This window comes from Octopus bimaculoides, chromosome 4, assembly GCF_046866305.1.
Source record: "Octopus bimaculoides isolate indiv1 chromosome 4, ASM4686630v1, whole genome shotgun sequence".
Lineage (NCBI taxonomy): Eukaryota > Metazoa > Mollusca > Cephalopoda > Octopoda > Octopodidae > Octopus > Octopus bimaculoides.
This window is the reverse complement of record NC_142931.1, coordinates 128,029,198-128,052,109: the sequence shown is the minus strand read 5'-3', so window position 1 is coordinate 128,052,109 and position 22,912 is coordinate 128,029,198. Positions and strand designations below refer to the sequence as shown.

The window sequence follows — 22,912 nt, the reverse complement described above, 5'->3', positions numbered from 1 at the left end:
CTTACTGCAGTGGCCCTTCAGTTTTTCTAAGCGCTGTAAAAGAACTCAGAAGGTTGGGCCTCCAACCAGGCCTTTCCCGATACCCTTAAAGTCAGGAACTTTTCGGGGCCCCCTCATAAGACTCATTGTCACCCACCTCTATTTCAAACTACACACACACACACACACACACACACACACACATACATACATACATACATAATGCACACACATACATATACATACAGACATATCTTCAAAGATGTCAAAAGTCTGTTCGTTTGTCATAGATTTTATTATCAAAATTAAACAGAGATTCAAAGAGATAGAAAATTACAGGAAAAAATAAAGTCAAACTTTATTATAATCTGAAATATATTGGAAATACATTTTTATTTCTTGACAATATAATAATTTGTAGGCACAAATGGCATTTTAGCTACTTGGCCAGGAACCATCTTTTTACGGATATCGAAGACCACGTTGGTGCCAACTGCAGTATATTCAGGTTTCACATAACCCATGGCAATGTTTTTCTTCAATGTTGGTGATGGACAACCACTAGTTACTATGCCAATAACATTTTTACCACTTTCATCATAAATATCTGAACCGTCTGTGATTTAGGGAATTAAAGACAAAACAAAATAAAAACAAGAGAATATTAATTTCAGATATATTTTCCAAACATCAGATAAGAAATATTTTATGAAATAATTCATGTTTGTATGTTATAAGAAAAGAACAATTCTTGCAACGCAATTTATTAATTTTTATTAACTGTTTTAGCCAACAGAGACCATAAATAATTTTCTTGAATTCTATTTCTTTTCCCCTGATGAGAGATAATTGTCTGGTTCACATATCATCATTATCATTATCACCATTGTTTTCATGTCTACTTTTCTCAGCTTGCATGGGTCAGATGGAATTTGTTGAGCCAGAATTTCAATACCTAGAACTAGATCACCTTCCTGTCACCATCCAAATTCATTTCCAAGTAAGTCCGTTGTCCATGCTGGCATGGTCTTTTAGGAGAGTGGGTTATATATCTTTAGATATACACCTAACTCTCCTACATTAAATTGGAAGAGGACCGAACGCAGAAACTCCAAACTGATCAACAACAACAAATATTTATTGTTAGGTGGAAAAGGTAAACAGCATCTAATTGTCCGGTTTTAGAGTAGCCTGAAATGTAGATGTACGGTTCTTCGTGCTGGTGTCGTTATAGAGACAACTTGATTCAACCACACTCAAATGGGAGAGCTTGCTTAGACGTCTTGCTTCAGTTTTGATGGTTTGACTGGACTGGCACGCTGGAAGGCTACACCAGACTCCAGTAGTAGTTAATGGTAATAATGGTACTATATATATATATATATATTTTATTTTCATTTTTTTTTATGCGCCCTTTTAAAGCCTAGCCAGGCTCATGGGCTCGGTTTCCCGGTTTCTATGGCATATGTGTTCCCCCCCGCCAGCTGGACGGGATGCCAGTCCATTGCAGCTTTACTCAAGAAACAGGAAGAAAGAGTGAGAGAAAGTTGGGGCGAAAGTGTACAACAGGGGTCGCCACCACCACCCGCTGGAGCCTCGTTGAGCTTTAGGTGTTTTCACTCAATAAACACACACAACGCCCAGTCTGGGAATCAAAACCATGATCCTCCGACCGCGAAGCACATCAAAATGATTGGCTAGAAGAATCATGCAAAGCAGACAATAAAATAATTCATCATTGTAGATAACAATTATACAGAGTTTGATACTGTTGTTGGGTAATAACTGAGATTTTTTTCCATATCATAGAGAAAATCAAATACACACACACACACACGCATGTGCACGCACACACACACACACACACACACACACATATACACACACATATACATACATGCACACACACATACGTACATACGGACTTACTTTGGCGAGCTGGCAGAAACGTTAGCACACCGGGCGAAATGCTTAGCCGTATTTCATCTGCCGCTACGTTCTGAGTTCAAATTCCGCCGAGGTCGACTTTGTCTTTCATCCTTTCGGGGTCGATTAAATAAGTACCAGTTATGCACTGGGGTCCATATAATCGACTTAATCCGTGTTTGTCTGTCCTTGTTTGTCCCCTCTGTGTGTAGCCCCTTGTGGGTAGTAAAGAAATAACACATACGTACATACATACACACTCATACACTACATATACATTTACATACACACATATACACATACGTAATGGTTAATGTGTTGATCTGACATGTTTATAAGTTAGTAGTTGAAAGAAATGAAGGTGGTGAAAAAATGAAGACAGCCAAAGCTGATGGCCACAAAGGGACAATGAGAAATGTGGGCAATCAGTTGGCCTCCACTATAGATGGTTGCTGCCACAAAGAGCAACCCACCTAACATCAACCACATGGGAAGTGGTTCAAATGACAGTAGAAGACAGAAGAAAGTACAGAGATGTTACAATGTCATGTACAAAAGTACGGAATGGAGAAGGGAATAATGATGAACTAAGTAATCTGCTAAAGCTTACGTCTTGGAGAGGGTCCTGTTGATGTGAAGCCAACTCTTTGTCTCTGTGGAGGATTTTTAAAATGGTTGAGTATGTGAGATGCCCCAGGGAAGTCTGCAAGCTGACGCCGACGTTTACCTGTAAAAGAAAGTCAGTAAATATTCTTTCAGTTGTTGTTGTAGTGGTGATAGTTTTAGTCTATGGTCAGCTTTGATCCAGCAAGCTTATGATCAAAGGCGTTTCTACCATGACAATTCCAACTTTTGTTCATAAATAGCAAAACAAGGACTTTATCATCCAAACTGTTTTTTTTTAATTAACCCTTTGGCATTCAGATTACTCTGTTAACTATAATGTTTATTGATTTACATTGTTTTGAATTAATTATGCATTATCTTATAGCTTCAAGATTTCGATAATGTGTTTGTTCATTTTTAGAATAACATTGAAAAGTAGGTGTAAGAGGCCAGATCTGGCCAGTTTGAACAAAAAAACTGTTAAAATGTTTGGGTCTGATGTGGCTGGTTTAAACGCTAAAGAGTTTAGATGATATTTTAAGATTTGATGGCAATTTAATTGATATTTCTAGCAGGTCAAGCAACCACACAGAAACTCTCTCATTAACTTCATAGTCTTGCTTCTCAGCAGAACAATGATCAAAAGTGTTTTCACTGTGACGTCCTCATCTTTTAATCTGATAATATATGTTCTACTGTTTTTAAGACTATAAAATGTCTTTAAAAAATTTGCCTCAACAAATAGTAAATGAAAAATGAATATTAAATGATGATGATGATGATATTTCGTTCTTAATTAGTAAGAAGAAAAAATGTATAATTACACTGTGTTCATCTGTGCTGTGTGTATTGTTTTGATGGACATTGTTCAAATTTCCAGAGTTAAAATACCATTATACCAATATTAACATTCTAGAATAGAAGATTATAGTCTATCATATATCTTTGAGGGAAGTTAATTACCTCGATCCTAATGATCAACTGGTACTTATTTTACTGACCCTGTAAAGATGAAAGGCAAAGTCATCCCCAGTGAAATTTGAACTCAAAACATAAAGATGGATGAAATGCCGCTAAGCATTTTGCCCAGTGTGCTAACAATTTTGCCAGCTTATTGCCTTTATCTTTTTTGTTTATTATATTCAGCTGAGTGATGGTGCCACAGGGCACATATGGTGAAAAACTAACATAAATTGAACCAATTTGAATCTCACCATCTTAAAAAAGGAAACACTGAATAACGTAGCCCTAGAATTTTCTAAAGAGATAAGATGCACCTGGCTGGAATGCCTTTCACTATAAACCTTCCCAATTAGGGCTGACCAAGGTCTTAATTGGGTTGGCCAAATGAGAGCCAGCACAAAAATAACAACTAGCTGTAGCGACTCTTTTCATATATATTTTTTATATTACAGAGATTTTTTTTCCATACATATATTATTATGTTACGCACAGTATCTCCTTGGACATTAGCAAAACAAAGAAAAATCAATCAGGACATTCAGCGATTCATTGCATACAGCCATATTTTTGTCATATATCAATACAATCCAAGCGTCTTTATGTCCAGTATTCTACTAAAACTGTTGATAAAAATCTAACATAAAATCTGATAAAATTGGCTGCATAGCAAGAAGCTTGCTTCCTGACGAACTGGCAGAAACGTTAGCATGCAGGGCGAAATGCTTAGCGGTATTTCGTCTGCAGCTACGTTCTTAGTTCAAATTCCGCCGAGGTCGACTTTGCTTTTCATCTTTTCGGGGTCTATTAAATAAGTACCAGTTACGCACTGAGGTCAATATAATCGACTTAATCCGCTTGTCTGTCCTTGTTTGTCCCATCTGTGTGTAGCTCCTTGTGGGCAGTAAAGAAATAAGAAGCTTGCTTCCCAACTATATGTTTCTGGGTTTAGCTCCACTGTGTGGCACCTTGGGTAAGTGTCTTCTACTATAGCCTCAGGCCAAACCAAAGCTTTGTGAATAGATTTGGTACATTGAAACTGAAAGAAACCTGTCATATATGTGTGTGTGTGTGTTTTTGTGCCTATGTTTGTCCCCACCACTACTTCACAGACAGTGTTGGTGTGTTTATGCCCCTGTAACTTAGCAACTCAGCAAAAAGAGAGCAATAGAATAAGTACCAGACTTAACAAAAAACAAGCATTAGGGTCAACTCAAATGACTAAATACTCTTCAAGGTGGTGCCCCAGTATGACCACAGTGTAATCACTAAAACAAGTAATAGAGGTAAGATAAAAGATATAAAAAATTATAAAAATTTCTGGTTGAGAAAAATCTGAAGATTTATTTCCATTTAACTTGACAGTTTGTGACAAAGAAAAACAAATAAGCTCAACAGTGTAGAAATAACTTCCTTCTGTAATCAATACTGATAATATTAAATTAGTGTGTGATCCATTAACCTGAAAATGTTCAGCAGAATTTATCTTGGAGAATCTTGGACTCTACTAAGCTAATTTACTTCATGAAAGACAAGTTATATATCCTTCAATGTAATTCTAACAAAACGCTGAACCTTATGAAGGAGATGACAGAGGACTGAGATATGTGGTGCGTTACTGTATTCGAGAAGACTCACCCAGCAGAACAGAATTGAGATCCTGAAGCCAAGGTGCTGCATAAAACACATTCATGTGGGTGCTGGTGCCACATAAAAAGCACTGGTGCTGAGACCACGTAAAAAGCACAGGTGATGGTGTCATGTGAAAAGCACCCAGTACATTCTGTGGAGTGGTTGGCATTAGGAAGGGCATCCAGCCATAGAAACCAATCTGAAACAGACTATGGAACTTGGTGTGGGCCCTGGCCTTGCCAGTTCCTGTCAATCCATCCAACCATACCAACATGGGAAACAGACATTAAATATTGCTGATGATCATCATTATTATCAAAATCTTGAAGATAGAAGATAAGGTAATAGTTAAGTCAAAGAATAGCAGCTAAACCTTCCACAAAGCACACCCAACCATCATAAGAAAAAGAGTACCATGGACAATCTAGTCCCAGATATAAATTAGATGATGAAGTCCTAAATCATCATCATTTTTAAACATCCACTTTTCCATGCTTGCCTGGAACAGACTAAAGTTCTTAAGGCAGATTTTCTGCAGCCAGATGCAAGCCTTATGGCCTGTTTCTAAGTAAACGCGGCCAGACATATTTTTCATGAAAGAATGGACATAAACAACACCACTAGTTTGACAAGGATGCTCATTTACAACCATCACATGATGTCAAAACACACACACACATACACATATATATGACAGGCTTCTTCTAGTTTCCGCCTGCAAAAACCACTCAAAAGGCTTTGATCAGTCTTGAGTTCCAGCAGAAGACACTTACCCAAGACACCACAAGGTGGGATTGAACCCAAGACCACATGGTTAAGAAGCAAGCTTCTTAACCAACACAACCGCACTTGAGCCTATTGCAGTCCTAAATATACAACACTCCACTCATCTTTGATCATATACAAGGGAATGCTGAAAATGTCCTAGCTTTGAGTAAAAGAAAATACAGGAGGATCAGTTAATTATGATTTTATTCAACATATTCTCCTCTCAGATTCACACATTTATTGCAGCAGTCCTTCAGTTTTTCTAAGCCTTGTAAAAGAACTCAGAAGGTTGGGCCTCCAAACAAACTTTTTGCAATACCCTTAAAGCCAGGAATTTTTCAGCACGCCTTGTATCTGTTAAACCAGAGCCCGACTTGTGGCCAATCAACAATAATAACAATGTTTTCAAATCTGTCTTCCATACCAGTATGAGTTAAACTGATCTGCTGTATGACATCTCTATCCTGCAACACCTTGTCTGTGACAAAACTGATCATCTTGTAATTTGACCTCACTCTGTCTTCCAATGTCTTCTTGTCTGCTTCAGTCCTCCTCTCCTTACAAGAATCTTCTACTATCATAACATAGCATTTTCACATCCATCACTCACCATCCATTGACATTTTGCATGCATGGTTTATATGTATGTATGTATGTATGTATGTGTGTGTATGTATATATTTGTAGATATATATATGCATGTAAATATATATATTATACACACATCACATATCTGTATATATGTATGTATACATATTTATATACATGCATGTGTATACATGCACATATGTAAATATGTATGTATGTATACACACATTATACATCTATCAGATCATATTTGGCTAATTTCTCTTCAACCTCCCCAGAACTCAATTATATCTCACAATCATGTAGCATGTACTATTAAATACATTTGTGCATACCACTACTATGACCACTACTACAGCTAATAAAACCACCCATATTATTACTACCACTGTTACTACTGCTGCTACTACTACTAATGCCACCACAACTACTATTCTTACTACCACCACAAAGACTGCCTTCATCATTACCACAAACCATCACTGCTATCATTATAATTATTCCCATCATTACTACAACTACTGCCATCACCACCACAGTTTCTGCCATCATTTACTACTACTACTACTACTACTACTACTACTACTACTACTACTACTACTACTACAGTCCTTTATATATACAATATCAAATTGCTTAGTCCATACGAGTCCAAGATCAGTTTTTGCCATCTTTGCATCAATGTGAGCATTATCTGTCTTATATGCTAACATTTCCAACAATTAGTCTTGTGGATTCCTTGGAATACATTCCATATCTCAGGGAACCACTGCATAAAAATTATTACACATCTTTATTAAACTCACTTTTTATCTTTCATTAAGTTAAATTTTGTAAAAGAGTAAAAAGGGTAAATGACCCCTTTCAGTTATGAATAACCATGGGACTGTACCTAGAAAGTTCCCCTCCAAGGAGATAATGCATGATTAATTCAAAACAATGTAAACATTTATGCTAGTGTTAAACCAAGCCAAAATATTCTATTTTATGTTCAAAGTGGCCAGATCCAGCCTTTCACACCTACCACAGAATGCCAGTCTAAAAATACACAGTCACATGATTGAAAGCTAGGAGGTAATGCATGTTTAATTCAAAACAATGTGAATAAATAAGCATTACATTTGACAGAGTAATCTGAATGTTAAAAAGTTAAGAAATTTCATTTTAACCAACACTGAAGCTTGTGAGGAAACCCCATAGGATCTCCTTACTGCCTTAGATGTCAGGATTTCTCTACCTGAGGTAATATGCCATGAAACTGTAATAAAACTATGAATAAATAATTAAGCACAAAAATTAATCAAAAATGTCTTTGCTTATTGATCACTAATTGGAACCCCTAGCTAGCTGTAACAGAAGCCTGGGGTGCCATGGAACTCCAGGTGAGAATTGCTGTAACATATGCTTATAAAATGAAAATAAAAACAGCACAGCACCCATGACTTTCAAGAAACATTTTTTCACACTCAGAATTATTGAAGCATGGAATAAGCTACTTGCATCAGTTGTTAGCTGTCAAGAAACTACATCTTTCAAAAATGTCATGCTTCTCAAAATTCACCAACACTACTCCTGAAGTGTCTATAATCCCTTTCTGCTTTATGGCTTTTTTACTGCTCACTTTTCTGCCTTTTTGTGTCTTATTCTCTGTATTATGCATGCACTTTCGGTTATCATTGTTTTCTTTACTTCATTTATTGCAACTTTCTGTCCTCTCTTTTATCCTTTCCCAATAAATTGTAGTACACCTGATTATATTGGGTTGTCCGGAAAGTTTGTGCCAATTTATAGTAGGGTTGATAAATTACGGGTTTATATATACAATATCAAATTGCTTAGTCCATACGAGTCCAAAATCAGTTTTTGCCATCTTTACATCAATGTGAGCATTATCTGTCTTATATGCTAACATTTCCAACAATTTTAGTCTTGTGGATTCCTTGGAATACATTCCATATCTCAGGGAACCACTGCATAAAAATTATTACACATCTTTATTAAACTCACTTTTTATCTTTCATTAAGTTAAATTTTGTAGGGTTGAGAAATTAAGTGCTAATGAAACACTGGGGTCAATGTAATCGACTACCCCACTACCCCAAGATTTCAGGTCTTGTACCTACAGGGGAAAGGATTATTATTATCTAAGGCAGCGAGCCAGCATTTTGTCTGTCTTCACATTCTGAGTTCAAATTCCACTGAGATCGAATTTGCCTTTCATCCTTTCAGGGTCGATAAATAAGTGCTAGTTGAGCACCAGGGTCAATATAATTGACTTACCCCTCTCCCCCAAAATTGTCAGTATTGTGTCTATAATAGAAAGGATTATCATTATTATTAATATGGCAAGCTCACAAAATCATTACAACACCAGACAAAATACTTAGCAGCGTTTCATCTGTCTTCACATTCTGAGTTCAAATTCCACCAAGGTTGATTTTGCCTTTCATCCTTTCGGAGGCCGATAAATTAAGTACCAGTGGAGTACTGAGGTCAATGTAATTGACTTTGCCCCACCCTCAAAATTTCATTATTATTATTATTATTGATGAGTGGGCAGAATCATAACTGCCCTGGGCAAAATGCTTAGTGGCAATTTCATCCATCTTTACAGTCTGAGTTCAAATTCTGCTGAGGTCAACTTTGCCTTTCACCCATTCAGGGTTGATAAAATAAGCACCAGTTGAACACTGGGATCAATGTAATTGACTTATCCCCTCCTCCAAAATTGCTGGCTTTGTGCCAAAATTTGAGAATCATCACCATCATCATCATCACCATCACCACCACCACCACTACCACCACCACCACCACCACCACCATCATCATCATCATCATCATCATCATCTTTATTATATTAAAATACAAGTGGACTTACCTAACAACCAACCTAGAGATGCTTCAATTGGAGTTGTAGTTTCATCCATGTCATTGCCATAGAGACAAAGTCCAGCCTCTAGGCGGAGAGTATCACGAGCACCCAAGCCAGCGAGTCTGACTTCATCAACGTTTGAATTGAGTAGGTTTTCCAGCAGTTCTATAACTTTTTCACAGGTCACAGAGATCTAAAAATATAGAAGTTATAAAGCAAGCTTTTTACTGGGTTCAAACCATTGTTAAGTCATTCTGGTAATTACAGAACGCAACAATATAATATGCATGGTTTCCTGTTTGGTTCAAATATTTGTATTTCTGGTTTTTTTAATCTATTATGTAAATGTGTATGTGTGCATGCACTAGGTTTATGTACTTGTGTATTACTTGAATCAGTGCTACATTGATTAGAATCTACTGAAGATAGCCTGTATGGAATGAAGGAGAGAGACAAGAGTGCAAAGAGAAAGATATATATATATATATATATATATATATACATATATATATATATATATATATATATATATATATATATATATATATATATATCTTCAACTTTACGATGAAAGTAAACAAACAAAGTTTTTTTTGTTTTTTTTTAAGTTTTTAGAAGCGTTGAGATGTATTGTAAGATACAGAAATAAATTTATTTCTCAAACACGTGATAATGCTATAAATAGCGTGATCAGGATAAATTATCCATATAAAGCAGAAAAATACATTGCCGGCCAGCCATGAGACTCGAACTCACATCTCTGTGATTACATGTCAAGCTGGCCGGCAATGTATTTTTCTGCTTTATATGGATAATTTATCCTGATCACGCTATTTATAGCATTATCACGCATTTGAGAAATAAATTTATTTCTGTATCTTATATATATATATATATATATATATATATATATAGCAATAAGAAAATGAAGGGGAGAAGGTGGTATTCATCAACTTGCAGACATTGTATTGTGTCAATTTACTTGTTTATTTGTTTACTAAAAGGATAATAATAACAATATACAAACACATGTGACATATGTCATATCAGTAATTAAAAAATGACACATAGTGACAGAAAATGGGATAATGTCTTACAGCTGTTTCAGTCAAGAGGTGAGATGCCTCATTCTATCTTTATCTTTAAAGAAGCCCATAATACATGTATTTGTGTGTGTCTGTGTCCGTGTGTGACTGTCTCTTTGCCTTAATGTTGTGTGACAGATATTAGTGAGTATGACTATCATGTAAACAATGTTCTTTTGTTTCCAATCTTCCATGGAAACATGTCTTGTCATGGTTGAATATTACCTTACTTAGAAACAGGTGAGGATTAGCAACAGGAAGGGCATATGGCCATATAAGATCTACCTTGACAAATTCCTTTTGACCCATGTGAGCATGGAAAAGTGGAGAACAGAACAATATTTACAGATTTTCTATAGAATTTAGAGCCAGCAATTAATAAAATAATAATGATGATGATTGTGGTGGTGGTAGTGGTGGTGGTGGTGGTGGTATCTCTTCTGCCACTCATGTAATAATACTACCTCTTCTTAACTAGTAAGCTATATACAAACACTCTCCAAGCAATGCACCGACTTAGCTTCTTGCTGTCTTTACATTGTCTCGTCCATCTCTCAAAACCCTGTATTCAACACTTCACTCATTTCTCCTGCTTTAAGATTGCAACTTTCTGGAACTCTCTCTCTCTCTCTCGCTGTTCCTCTCTCTCACTCACTCACTCTCTTCACATATCCTCTGTTTGCAGGCTTCAACCTGCAAAAGTTCAAGCTGAACATCTTCTATATTGACCCCCACCAGTCTGAAAAGGCCTTCCATGCTATTGATATAGGCAACATGTGTGGAGTTACACATATAGATAACAAATGAGGTAGATGAGCCATTGGGAGGACATCTACATGGTCACTGAAGCTGCTAGAAATAGCAACTAAATCATCCACAACTCACACTTTATCATCATAAAACTGGATACAGTTTGTCAAAATGATAGAATAGTTATGGTAGCAAAGCTTCTGACCACGGGTCAGCTCATTCGGGCAAACCTGGAGCAACAGAGCAACAAGTGGGAAACAATGTAGGATGAGGTGTGGAAGATAACATATAAGAGTAACATGTCAAAGTAGCATATAGGGGCAATGTTGGGGTAATATGTAGAATACAATGCAGCAATTTGGATATCTGGGTATCACATTGTAAAGGCAGGGGGAAGGGCTGTTTGTGACCCCACCCCATCTTGATACACTGAGGTGAGTCAATATTCTGTATGAGGCTTGCAGTAACATAAATATTCAGTAGCAAACAACAATAAAAAGTGACAGGATAAAAATAAAAATTACCTCAACACCATCTTCACCTGTGTAGCCACACCTGGTGACTCGGCAATTAGGGATGTCAAATACTGAGGTCAAGATACTTCGCATGAATGGCAGATCTGCAAGCTCAAAAGTCAAACCTGGCTGTAACACCTTTGCAGCTGAAGGACCTATAGATGGAATAGAAATATATAAAACAAACAGGTCAGAAGCATCTACAAATATTGAAAATGGCATGACACACTCAAAAGAAAAATTTAGAAATTTGATTTAATAATATGTTTGGAGAGGAAGGCCCTGAAACGGCATGCATTCTCCCCTGATGATCCTATAAACTTGCTAGCACCCAGTATGTGGAGCTTTCAACTGGTAGCACTTGTATCTGTAAGTTGTTTGCAAAAAAATCACATGTTACAATAAATATTATTGGTAATATGCCATCCTTGAGAAGACCCATCAAGCCAAGTGAAATTGCAATCATGGCTGATGCTGGTGTTACGTAACTGGTCACCATGCCAGTGGCATGTAAAAAGCACTCTTCAAACAATGAGCCTCACAGAGGCAATGATAAATGACTGAGACGTTTGGTGATATGCCATGCTTGAGAAGACCCGTCAAGTCAAGTGAAACCGTAGTCATGGCCAACGCTGGTGTCACATAACTAGCATCCATTACACTCTTGGAGTGGTTAACATTAGGAAGGGCATCCAGCCATAGAAACCATGCCAAATCATATTGGAACCTGGTGTAGCCCTACAGCTTACTAGTTTCAGTCAAACCGTCTAACCCATACTAGCATGGAAAGCAGACACTAAATGATGATGATGGTGATACCCCAGTGTTCGGGTAGAATCAGTAAAATTATGAGCAATAAAAGCTTACAAACTGCATAAAAAATATTAGATTTACCCAATGAGTTCCTTCATACTTTTGTATAGGAACAGGTGAAATCAGTTTGAAAGATTGTTGCTTGTATCAATAACAAAGAGCTTCTCTGTGCCAAAAAGCATATATTAACATAAGATGCAAAGGGATTAGTACAAAAGGCTCATATACCAAGGTGGACTTAACTTACCTTGTACAGCAATCAATGAGTCAGTAAGTCGTTCAAGGGTGACATCAAGACCTTTGCTATGGAACTCAGCACATTTTTTCTGAAATTGAATAAAATTTTGTGTAATTTGATGGTAATGGTGGTAGTGGTGATGTTAATGTTGTTGCTGGTATTGCTATGGTTGATGTGGAATGAGCTCCAAGTCACTCCTAAAAGAGCTATCCTAAGATCAAAAGCATTCTAGCCATAACTGTCTATTTTTTTTTCAGATATCATCATCATCATTGTTTAACGTCTGCTTTCCATGCTAGCATGGGTTGGACAATTTGACTGAAGACTGGTGAACCAGATGGCTACACCGGGCTCCAATCTGATTTGGCAGAGTTTCTACAGCTGGATGCCCTTCCTAACGCCAACCACTCAGAGAGTGTAGTGGGTGCTTTTACATGCCACCGGCACGAAGGCCAGTCAGGCGGTACTGGCAATGGCCACGCTCAAAATGGTGTATTTTACATGCCACCTGCACAGGAGCCAGTCGAGCGTCGCTGGTAACGATCTTGCTCGAATGTCTTTACATGTGCCACCGGCACAAGTGCCAGGAGGCGATGTTGGTAACGATCATGCTCAAATGGCGCTATTGACATGCCACCAGCACGGAAGCCAGACAGCTGGTGCTCTGGCAATGATCACGCTCAGACGGTGGTATTTAATACTACATTATCCAATGAAGTTTTTAAAACTGAAGGGTAATGATTTAGGGGAAATCTAACTGCTTTTTTCTAGCAAATCAAATGACCATGTAGAGCAGTGATTCTCAACCATCTTGTACATATAGACCCCTTTCATTCCTATTTCATTCAGATGGACTCTCATAGCCATTCAATGTTTAAAAAAATTCCATTATAATTAAATATTATTAGGAATTGTATTAAAAAAAATTGTTTAACTATTTTGTGTATTATAGAACTATAGTCAATTTATTGCACATAAATTTTATTGACAAAATCTTATAGGGACCCCAGTTGAGAACAAGTAATATAGAGTCTTCCCCATTGGTATGGATATTGCTATTGTTGTCGCTAATAGAGTTACTGTTGTCTTTGTTGCTGCTGTTGTCTATCCCCAAATCAGCCCTGATCAAGCAAACCTATAACCAAAGACATTTCAGTTATGACCAACCTGTCATTTGTATACCTAGGGCATCACTGTTCAATATGTACTACTTTCAAGGTGGTAGGAGTGTGATTTGTGGGAGATTTCACTGCTATTTTTAACAGATCAGGCAACTATCCAGAGTTTGTCTTGTTGGCTCACTACTGTAGTTATTGTCGGTGGTGGTGAGCTGGTGGTGAGCTGGTGATGTTGTGGTGATGGTATAGCAATGGTTATCATAATACTTTTCTAGTGATACTTTTATATTTGCTGGCTTACCTCCTCTATGTTAACAAAGCATCACTTTAAACAAACAAGGGTGTCTTGTATATGGTTGCTCAACCTGCTAGAAATAATAGCCAAATCTCCTTCAAATCACACTCTACAGTCTAAAGTGAAGAAAGAACATGTTAATCACATCCTACACAATTTTAAAAAGGTGGTCATAGCTGGAGTGCCTTTAATTATCTCACTGGCACTCCATTGGTTACTACCATCAGTGTTCAAGTTAATCCATTCAATGGAACAACCTGCTTGTGAAGATTAAGTGCAAGTGGCTGAGAATTCCAGTGACATGCATATTCTTAATGTAGTTCTCAAGAAGATTCAGTGTGACACAGAATGTGACGAGGCTGGCTCTTTGTATTACAGATACAACTCATTTTTGCCAGCTGAGTGGACTGAAGCAATGTAACATAAAGTAACTTGCTCAAGGACACGATGCAGCACCAGCAATTGAATTCAAGCCCTCACAATCATTAGCCGGATATCCTAACCATTAGCTTGTTGTTGTTGGCACTCCTTCACTTACGACATCGAGGGTTCCAGTTGATCCGATCAACGGAACAGCCTGCTCGTGAAATTAACATGCAAGTAGCTGAGCACTCCACAGACATGTGTACCCTTAACGTAGTTCTCGGGAATATTCAGCGTGACACAGTGTGACAAGGCTGGCCCTTTGAAACACAGGCACAACAGTAACAGGAAGTAAGAGTGAGAGAAAGTTGTGGTGAAAGAGTACAGCAGGGTTCGCCACCATCCCCTGTCAGAGCCTCATGGAGCTTTAGGTGTTTTCGCTCAATAAACACTCACAACGCCCGGTCTGGGAATCCAAACCGCGATCCTATGACCACAAGTCCACTGCTCTAACCACTGGGCCATTGCGCCTCCACTAATGATTAGCACATAGTCCTTTAATCATAGATCTACTTAATTAGGGTTGGCCTAGAGTTAAACAAGATCAAAATCTTACCTCCATGTTAGCAAAATCTTTATGATCACATGCAGCATTTGACACAACATAAAGATATCCTTCGCTGGTGTTTGTGACAATCAAATCATCGTTAATTCCTCCTTTCTCATTAGTAAACACCGTTAAGCAACCAACTCCAGGTTTCAAGATCTTCACATTAGCAAGGGTGAGGCTTTCCATGAATGCCACACGATCTTTACCATGGATTTTGGTCTGCATCATATGGGAAACATCAAATATACCAACATGGTTTCGTACATGATGGTGAGAGTCCCGAATACCATCTTTATATTGAACAGGCATTGACCAGCCACCAAATGGTACCATTCTGCCACCCTTCTCGACATGGTAGTCATAAAGATAAGTCTTTCGCAGATTCTGGAAACGATAAAATAACAAGAAACAAAATCGTTGAAATGAGATTAAAAATATATTTTCATGTGCGGGCATGGCTGTGTGATAAGATGTTTGCTTTCCAGCCATATGATTCCTGGTTCAGTCCCACTGCATGGCACCTTAGATAAATGTCTTTCTACTACAACCATGAGCAGACCAAAGCCTTATAGGTTGGATTTGAGACGGAAACTGAAAGAAGCTTGTTATGCTTGTGTGTGTGTGTGTGCATGTGTGTCGGTGTGTGCAAATGAGTTATTGTGTGTCTGTGTGCATGCTTATGTGTGTGCATGCTTATGTGTGTGCACGCATATCTATGAGTGTATGTGTGTACGCATGTGTGTGTGTGTGTGCCCTTGTGTTTGTAAGACAAAATGGTGGATGACAGAGTCAACAGACTGTTGAAAACATGCCTTGTAGCGTTTGTTTTGGTTCTTTATATTCTGAGTTCAAATCCTACAGAGGTCCACTTCACTTTTTATTTCTTTGGGCCAATAAAATAAAGTACTAGTCAAGTACTGGAGTCAATGGTATTGACTAAATCCTACACAAAGAAGAATATTATTTTCTGACCCCAAATATTTGGACAGAAAATATATTATTACATTAAGTGCATGTGTGGTTAAGATGTTTGCTTCTGAACCACATTGTTTTAGGTTCAATTCCATTATGCAACACTATTTTATTTCTTCCACTATAGCCCCCAACTTGGTTTCTTGCGATAAAAACATCTAAAGCAAAATTTTTTCATGGACCCATAGAATACTGCTGTGGACCCAATGTACTATTTTGCTTGTGTGGACCCCAAAACTACGAGGTGGTATCAGAAAGTTCCCGGACTACTTCTGTAGCACACCAACAGATGGTAGCATATGGTTGTGTGTGCAGTGAGAGCTAGCAGTGACCTTTATGAGGCAGTGTGCTGAGTGACATTGCTGTGCTTACTTTGCAAGTTGTGAAACTTGTGTTTTTGTGATTGCATGTATGCTGTAGTCTGTGATTTTGTTATGGACAGGAACAAAAAGCCATTGTGATATTTTGAGTTAAACTTGGAAAGTCTGCTACAAAGACATTCAGCATGCTTTGGCAAGCTAACAGCAACAAGGCAATGTGTCATATGCAATGTTTCCAGTGGTGCAGGCACTTCAAAAGTGGAACAACATCCCTAGGAAATGATAAGCAATCTGGCAGACCTTCCACAAGTGTCATCCCCAGAAATGTGGTATTGAGAATTTGGTCCCCAGGGCCAGCCCATCAATAAAGAATACTACTGTGACATTTTGAAGCATTTGAGGGAGGACATTTGGCAAAAGCAACCAGATCTGTGGTGCGCAAAGAATTGGATTCTTCACAACAACAATGTACCCTGTCACTGAGCTTTCCTCATTCATGAGTTTCATCATCATCATCATCATCGTTTAACGTCCGCATTCCATGCTAGCATGGGTTGGACGATTTGACTGAGGACTGGTGGACCAGGAGGCGACACCAGGCTCCAATCTGATTTGGCAGAGTTTCTACAGCTGGATACCCTTCCTAACACCAACCACTCCGAGAGTGTAGTAGGTGCTTTTACGTGCCACCAGCACGAGGGCCAGTCAGGCGGTACTGGTGATGGCCACGCTCGAAATGGTGTGTTTTACGTGCCACCTGCACAGGAGCCAGTCCATCGGCACTATCAACAATCTCGCTCGAATGTCTTTTTACATGCCACTCACCAAAAACATAGTATTGCTTCCATTCCACTTTATTCACCAGATTTAGCACCTGTGAACTTCCATTTCTTCTCCAAGATGAAAACGCAGCTCAAAAGGTTGCTTTTATTAACACAGTCGTCGAGATCCAGAGCAAATCGCAGAAGGTCCTCAACTCATGGAAAACAACTTCCAGGCCGGATTCCAAAAGTGGTAAGAACTCCAAAACCAGTGTATTGCAGTACAGGGTGACTATTTTGAGGGAGACGATGTTATAAAACTCAGATAAATAAGTTCTTTTTTATTAAACATAACAAGACCAGGGACTTTTCGATACCACCTCGTATTATATGGGACCCAGTTGAGAATCACTGGTACAGAGTCCACTTCACTAACTCCTCTCTGAGGAGAATGATGGTAATGCTAGTTAACAAACCTACCTCTTGGTGTCAAATACTATAAAGAAGACCTAGATAGGCAACTGTCTACTTCTCAAGGAGAATTTTAAATTGTTTTATGCTAAAACTGATAAGATAAAGAAAAGTTAATGGAGGTAGATCTTATCTTTCCTTTTATATTTTCACTCCATACTTGTCATTCTTTAACCTATTTTAGCAACATTTAATACTTTTCAATCCACAACACACCAAATTAGATGTTAAAAGTGTTACAGTACACCATCAGCATTTTAAAAGTCTTTCCTAACCATGTGGTTTCAGTTTCAATCCCACTGCATGGCATCTTGGGCGAGTGTCTTCTACTATAGCTCTGGGCCTACCAAAGCCTTGAGAGTGGATTTGATGAATGGAACTTGAAAGAAGCCTTTAATGGGTGTGTGTGTATGTGTGTGTGTGTGTGTGTGTGTGTGTGTGTGTGTGTGTGTGTGTGTGTTCTTGTCTTGACATCTTTTAATGGTTGTTTCTAATCTCCTGTGAATGACAAGGAAATATTAGTTTGCTTAGAAACAGGTGAAGGTTGGTGGCAGAAAGAGCTTCATTTCACATTGCTCCAGTCCACTTAGCTGGCAAAAAGGATGGTGTCCTGTCCAGGTGGGGGATATATATGCCATGAAACCAAGAAGATAAGTTTACCTTTTTATGGGGGTCTATCCAAGTAAGATAGGAATCAAAGGGGTCTATAAGCAAAAACAGTTGAGAACCACTGATATAGACTGCGAATAAGAAAGGAAGAAAAGGGTAATTTCCTAAAGGATAGGTAACTTCTTAAGAGTGTGAGGAGAGTGACAGGTGGTTAGAGATTGAATTAAAGGTGGATGATGTTGGCACTCTGTCGCTTACGATGACGAGGGTTCCAGTTGATCCGATCAACGGAACAGCAAGTGGCCAAGCACTCCACAGACACTTAACGTAGTTCTCGGGGATATTCAGCGTGACACAGTGTGACAAGGCTGGCCCCTTTGAAACACAGGTACAACAGAAACAGGAAGAAAGGGTGAGAGAAAGTTGTGGTGAAAGAGTACAGCAGGGTTCGCCACCATCCCCTGCCGGAGCCTCGTGGAGCTTTTAGGTGTTTTCGCTCAATAAACACTCACAACGCCCGGTCTGGGAATCGAAACCACGATCCTATGACCACGATTCCACTGCCCTAACCACTGGGCTATTGCACCTCCACAGAGATGGATGTAGTGAGTGATGAAAAAAAGGTAAAGGAGTGTTTGATGGTAAATATCAGTATGTAAGGGAGGAGGTGAGAGGGATAGAAGTGGCTCAAGGAGAAGGTGACAAGCAGCAATACAGGAGGTGTTTCTTCAAAGCATGGCAGATACCGGTGTCACACAACTGACACCCGTGCCAGTGGCACATAAAAGTAGCCATTACACTCTCGGAGTGGTTGGTGTTAGGAAAGGCATTCAGCCGTAGGAACCATGCCAAATCAGACTAGAATCTGTACAGCCCTGGTCAAACCATCCAACCCATGCCAGCATGGACAACAGCTGTTAAATGATGATGATGATGATAACGACGACGATGATGATGATATTTGGTGTAGGTGAATGTCTATTTTGTATATTTCTGAATTTGACCTCTATATATGAAGGCTGTTTCCTGTTGTTGTTCCACCTAAGGTCAACTTCCTTAGATTCAGTATCTAATAGTGCGGACTAGAAAGAATACTTAATGTAGTCGGCCGAAATATTTTAGGCTATCAAAATTATAAGATTGTTAAATAATTATTTTATTATAGACGAGCATTAGGATTATCTAAGTCAGGTAAAAAGGAAAAAAAAATGTAGGGGAGGCAACCCCTGGAAATTTTAATTAATTAAAATTAACGGTGATTATGGAGTTAACATCAGTTTCACTATCATGATATATGCATTTCTTTTTATGAGAACCTGAATATTATTCTTTTTTGTTTTACTTTTATCAAATGCAATAACCCCTCGCCATATTGCTGTTTATTATTTAAGCTTACGTCGATTCCTCCGTGGTGTTGTTTTACATTTATAATAAAATAAATATATACAAATTATAAAAATAATTTTTTAAATATACAGTACAGTATCGAGTTGGTTTTTGGAACGTAACACCTGCGATAGTCGAGTGATTACTGTAGCTCATTTGTTCGCATTCACTTTTTGATTATTTTATGAGACTCCATCATAATCTAAAATAATGATGCTGTTGAGAGTTGTTTCAAATTTTGTATCATATTTCGGCGAAGCAAAGAATACGCGTACCCGGTGGTTAGGGTTTAGGGTTAGAGTTAGGTTTGAGGTTTAAGGTTAGGGTTTTTGTTACGCCGAAAACGGGTGGTGTGCGTATTCTTTACCTTCACCTTATATTTCTTAGTTTCTCATGAATTCTTGTTTTTTTTTTTGTTTAGTTAGTGCATTTTTTGTTTGTTTTTTTCGATATAATAGAAGTTTTTGGAATTGGTTGAACTCAAAGATGGACGAATATTACGTTTACAATTGATCTCTTTATTATTTCCGATTTATCAAAATTTTTTTACTTTTGTTCATTTTTTTCTTGATTTTGTTTATAAACAACAATGAGCATCTTAATTGCAGCCCCTGCCACAACCACCAAAAAAAAAAACAGCCCTCTTGTGACAAAAAGTGAAAGCAAATAAACAAGGCCGTTTATGAAGAGTAACAAAAAAAATGATGGCTCTGATAGTAGGTTTATATCATGAAACTACAACAAAATTGCTTTACTGTGAAACTGAAGTTGTTACGTCGAGGATCGCTTATTAAATATTGAATGCAGTGGGTAGCGAGCTTAATCTTCAGCAGTCGGTGACAACTCCAGACATGTTTCAACACTATGAAGCCTCATCAGTAAATGCTATTGCAGATATAACTTGAATTGAAAATTATAATTTTTGTGGACAAAACAGCGACGTTAGAAGTTAGAGAGAATGACTAGGAGAAATTTCCAGGGACTCTAGTAACATGCTAACTTAATATTAAAGTCTGCAAGCATTATTTACGTAGTATACCATGAATTGAAATGCCAGCCCTCATGAAAAAAGAAAAGATATTTTTTTCCTTTATTTTTCAGTATTCTTACATTTCAAACAACGGAAGATACGATTATGAAGGGGAAAAAAACTTTTTCCAAATATTTAAATTTTTTACATTTAGCTTCTTATTTCCGTACCCTTTCCCATGAGATATAGGAATTCGAATGTTAGTTTTAAAATTGACACCCAACTGATGAGAACAATCAAAATCTAAATGATTAATTCTAGTCAAAAATAAAAGGGAGACAACCTCTGAAATTCTGATTAAAATTCATTAGATTTAGAAAGCAGTAGGGTCATATTAGTATCTAAGACTACTTTATAGAATGTGTCTTCTTTTTAAGATGGCAGGGTGTGATTTAAAAGATATTTCAGTATTTTTTCTTTGTTTTTTTTTTCAGCTCAAGTTAACTAGTAGAGTCATTGCTCGAATAGTAAAGATAGTATATAGAGTGGTGTACTACGGATATACTAGTTGTGACCATTTCATCTGTTCTTCTTTTAAAGATGGTAATGTATTAGCTTAAGGAAGATTGGTTACTATTTCTAACATGTCGAGCGACAGCGTAGACACGCCATTGTAACTTAGTCTAACGTAGTGTTGTTGAATCCCAAATCGACCCCGATGAAACAAAGTATTTCATCTGTGCCTTTCCGGATTTTTTAATTTTTATTTATTTTTTTTTTTTTGCCGGCAATGTATTCTGAACTACATCATCCGTCGTGTTCCTTCTTGTTTTTAAATTGATAAAGCGTGATTTGAGTGAAATCTGGCTGCTATTTCTAACAGATTGCATGATCGTACAAGAGTTCCTCTTATACTCCGAGCACGTGGTATTGTTTCAGTAATGTTATCCTATAATGGGGTGGAGGTCAGAGAATACATTATATAAGAGAAGAGAGAGAGAGGCAACGAACGACGCAGAAAAATATGGAACGAGAAAGTCAAAGATGTACGAAAAGAGAAGAAAGATGAAATAAACACAAATAGATGAGATATGACTAGTTGCGAGTATCTGTTGTGTGTATGTTTATGAGTGCATGCATTCGTGCTGGTGCAAACAGATAAAGAACATCAAACATGAGTAAATGCGAAAGAAAGACGTATTTATAAATATTAGGGCGAAAGAATACGCACACCCGGTGTTTAGAGTTAGTGTTAGGATTACGGGTTTTGTTACGCCGAAAACGGGTGGTGTACGTATTCTTTACCTCCGCCTATATTTATGTAGTCGATGTTGTGTGTACGCGCATCTGTATGTACACACATACAGATGCGTGTACATCTGTATCTGCTTATGTTCTGATATGAGAGCGGTGATTGTGTATATATATATATATATATATATATATATATATATATATATATATATATATATATACGCATACATTCATGAATGTAAGTAAAATATGAGCGTGCATATATACCATGAGGCACAATAATATTTTCTTTTTTTATCGTAATAAAACAAGTTAAAACTTTTCGCTTTACCTCGGTGCTGGAATACAATCTTTTGTTACAGTTGAGCAACAGTTCAGATCTGGTACCCAGTCGGGTGCTTAATGATATCCCACTAAAAATGATGTGCGACAAAGTCATGTTCATGTTATTGAAGTTGTGAACGATAGGGGCGAATAACAAATGTCAAGACTCAGCAAATACACAAAATTAATCTTATCTGAACCCTGACATTGACCCAGCTTGTTTGTTGTTACTGATTCAAAGAATTATTTCATCTACTCCCTGTCATTTCTTCTCTCTCTCTCTCTCACACACATTTTCTTTTAATTTTATCAGATCTTTCTCGTCTCCTCCCCCTTCCTTCCAGCTCATATATCTTGCAGTATACCCACATACATACATGTGCGTGTATATACTTATATATCTCCAAAGATAATTTTACAGTTGACCCGTTTAAAATGTATTTAACACTTTTATGTGTACTGCGTCCTTTCATTTTCAATCTTCTTTTGCAACTTTTCTACTTCGTTATCGACACGTACAATTTTTCTAACATGAATTGAATTAAAATAAATACAAGTTTTAGCTCATTCTTCGAACGGTGAACCTGGAAGCAGACAAAGCTACAAACTATAGCATGCAAACACTAGGTAAAAAGAAAGAAAAAACAAGTAAAAAAAAATTGGAAAGTAAACGTCGAAAGCTGCTACGTCAGCAAAACAATTTTCACCATTCACGATTTCTAGTTTG

At 37.6% G+C, this 22,912-nt stretch overlaps 1 protein-coding gene across 1 annotated transcript; it reads right to left on the bottom strand.

Annotated features, from left to right (window-relative positions):
- Positions 1 to 255: 255 nt before the first annotated feature.
- Positions 256 to 22,546, bottom strand: LOC106871168 (aminomethyltransferase, mitochondrial). Its single transcript, XM_014917495.3, has 7 exons — positions 22,193 to 22,546; positions 15,125 to 15,502; positions 12,742 to 12,820; positions 11,691 to 11,836; positions 9,338 to 9,524; positions 2,516 to 2,632; positions 256 to 595 (listed from the first exon to the last, which is right to left on the bottom strand). The coding sequence occupies exons 1-7, from the start codon at positions 22,304 to 22,306 to the stop codon at positions 372 to 374; spliced, it is 1,245 nt and encodes a 414-aa protein (XP_014772981.1). The 5' UTR covers positions 22,307 to 22,546; the 3' UTR covers positions 256 to 371.
- Positions 22,547 to 22,912: the final 366 nt, after the last annotated feature.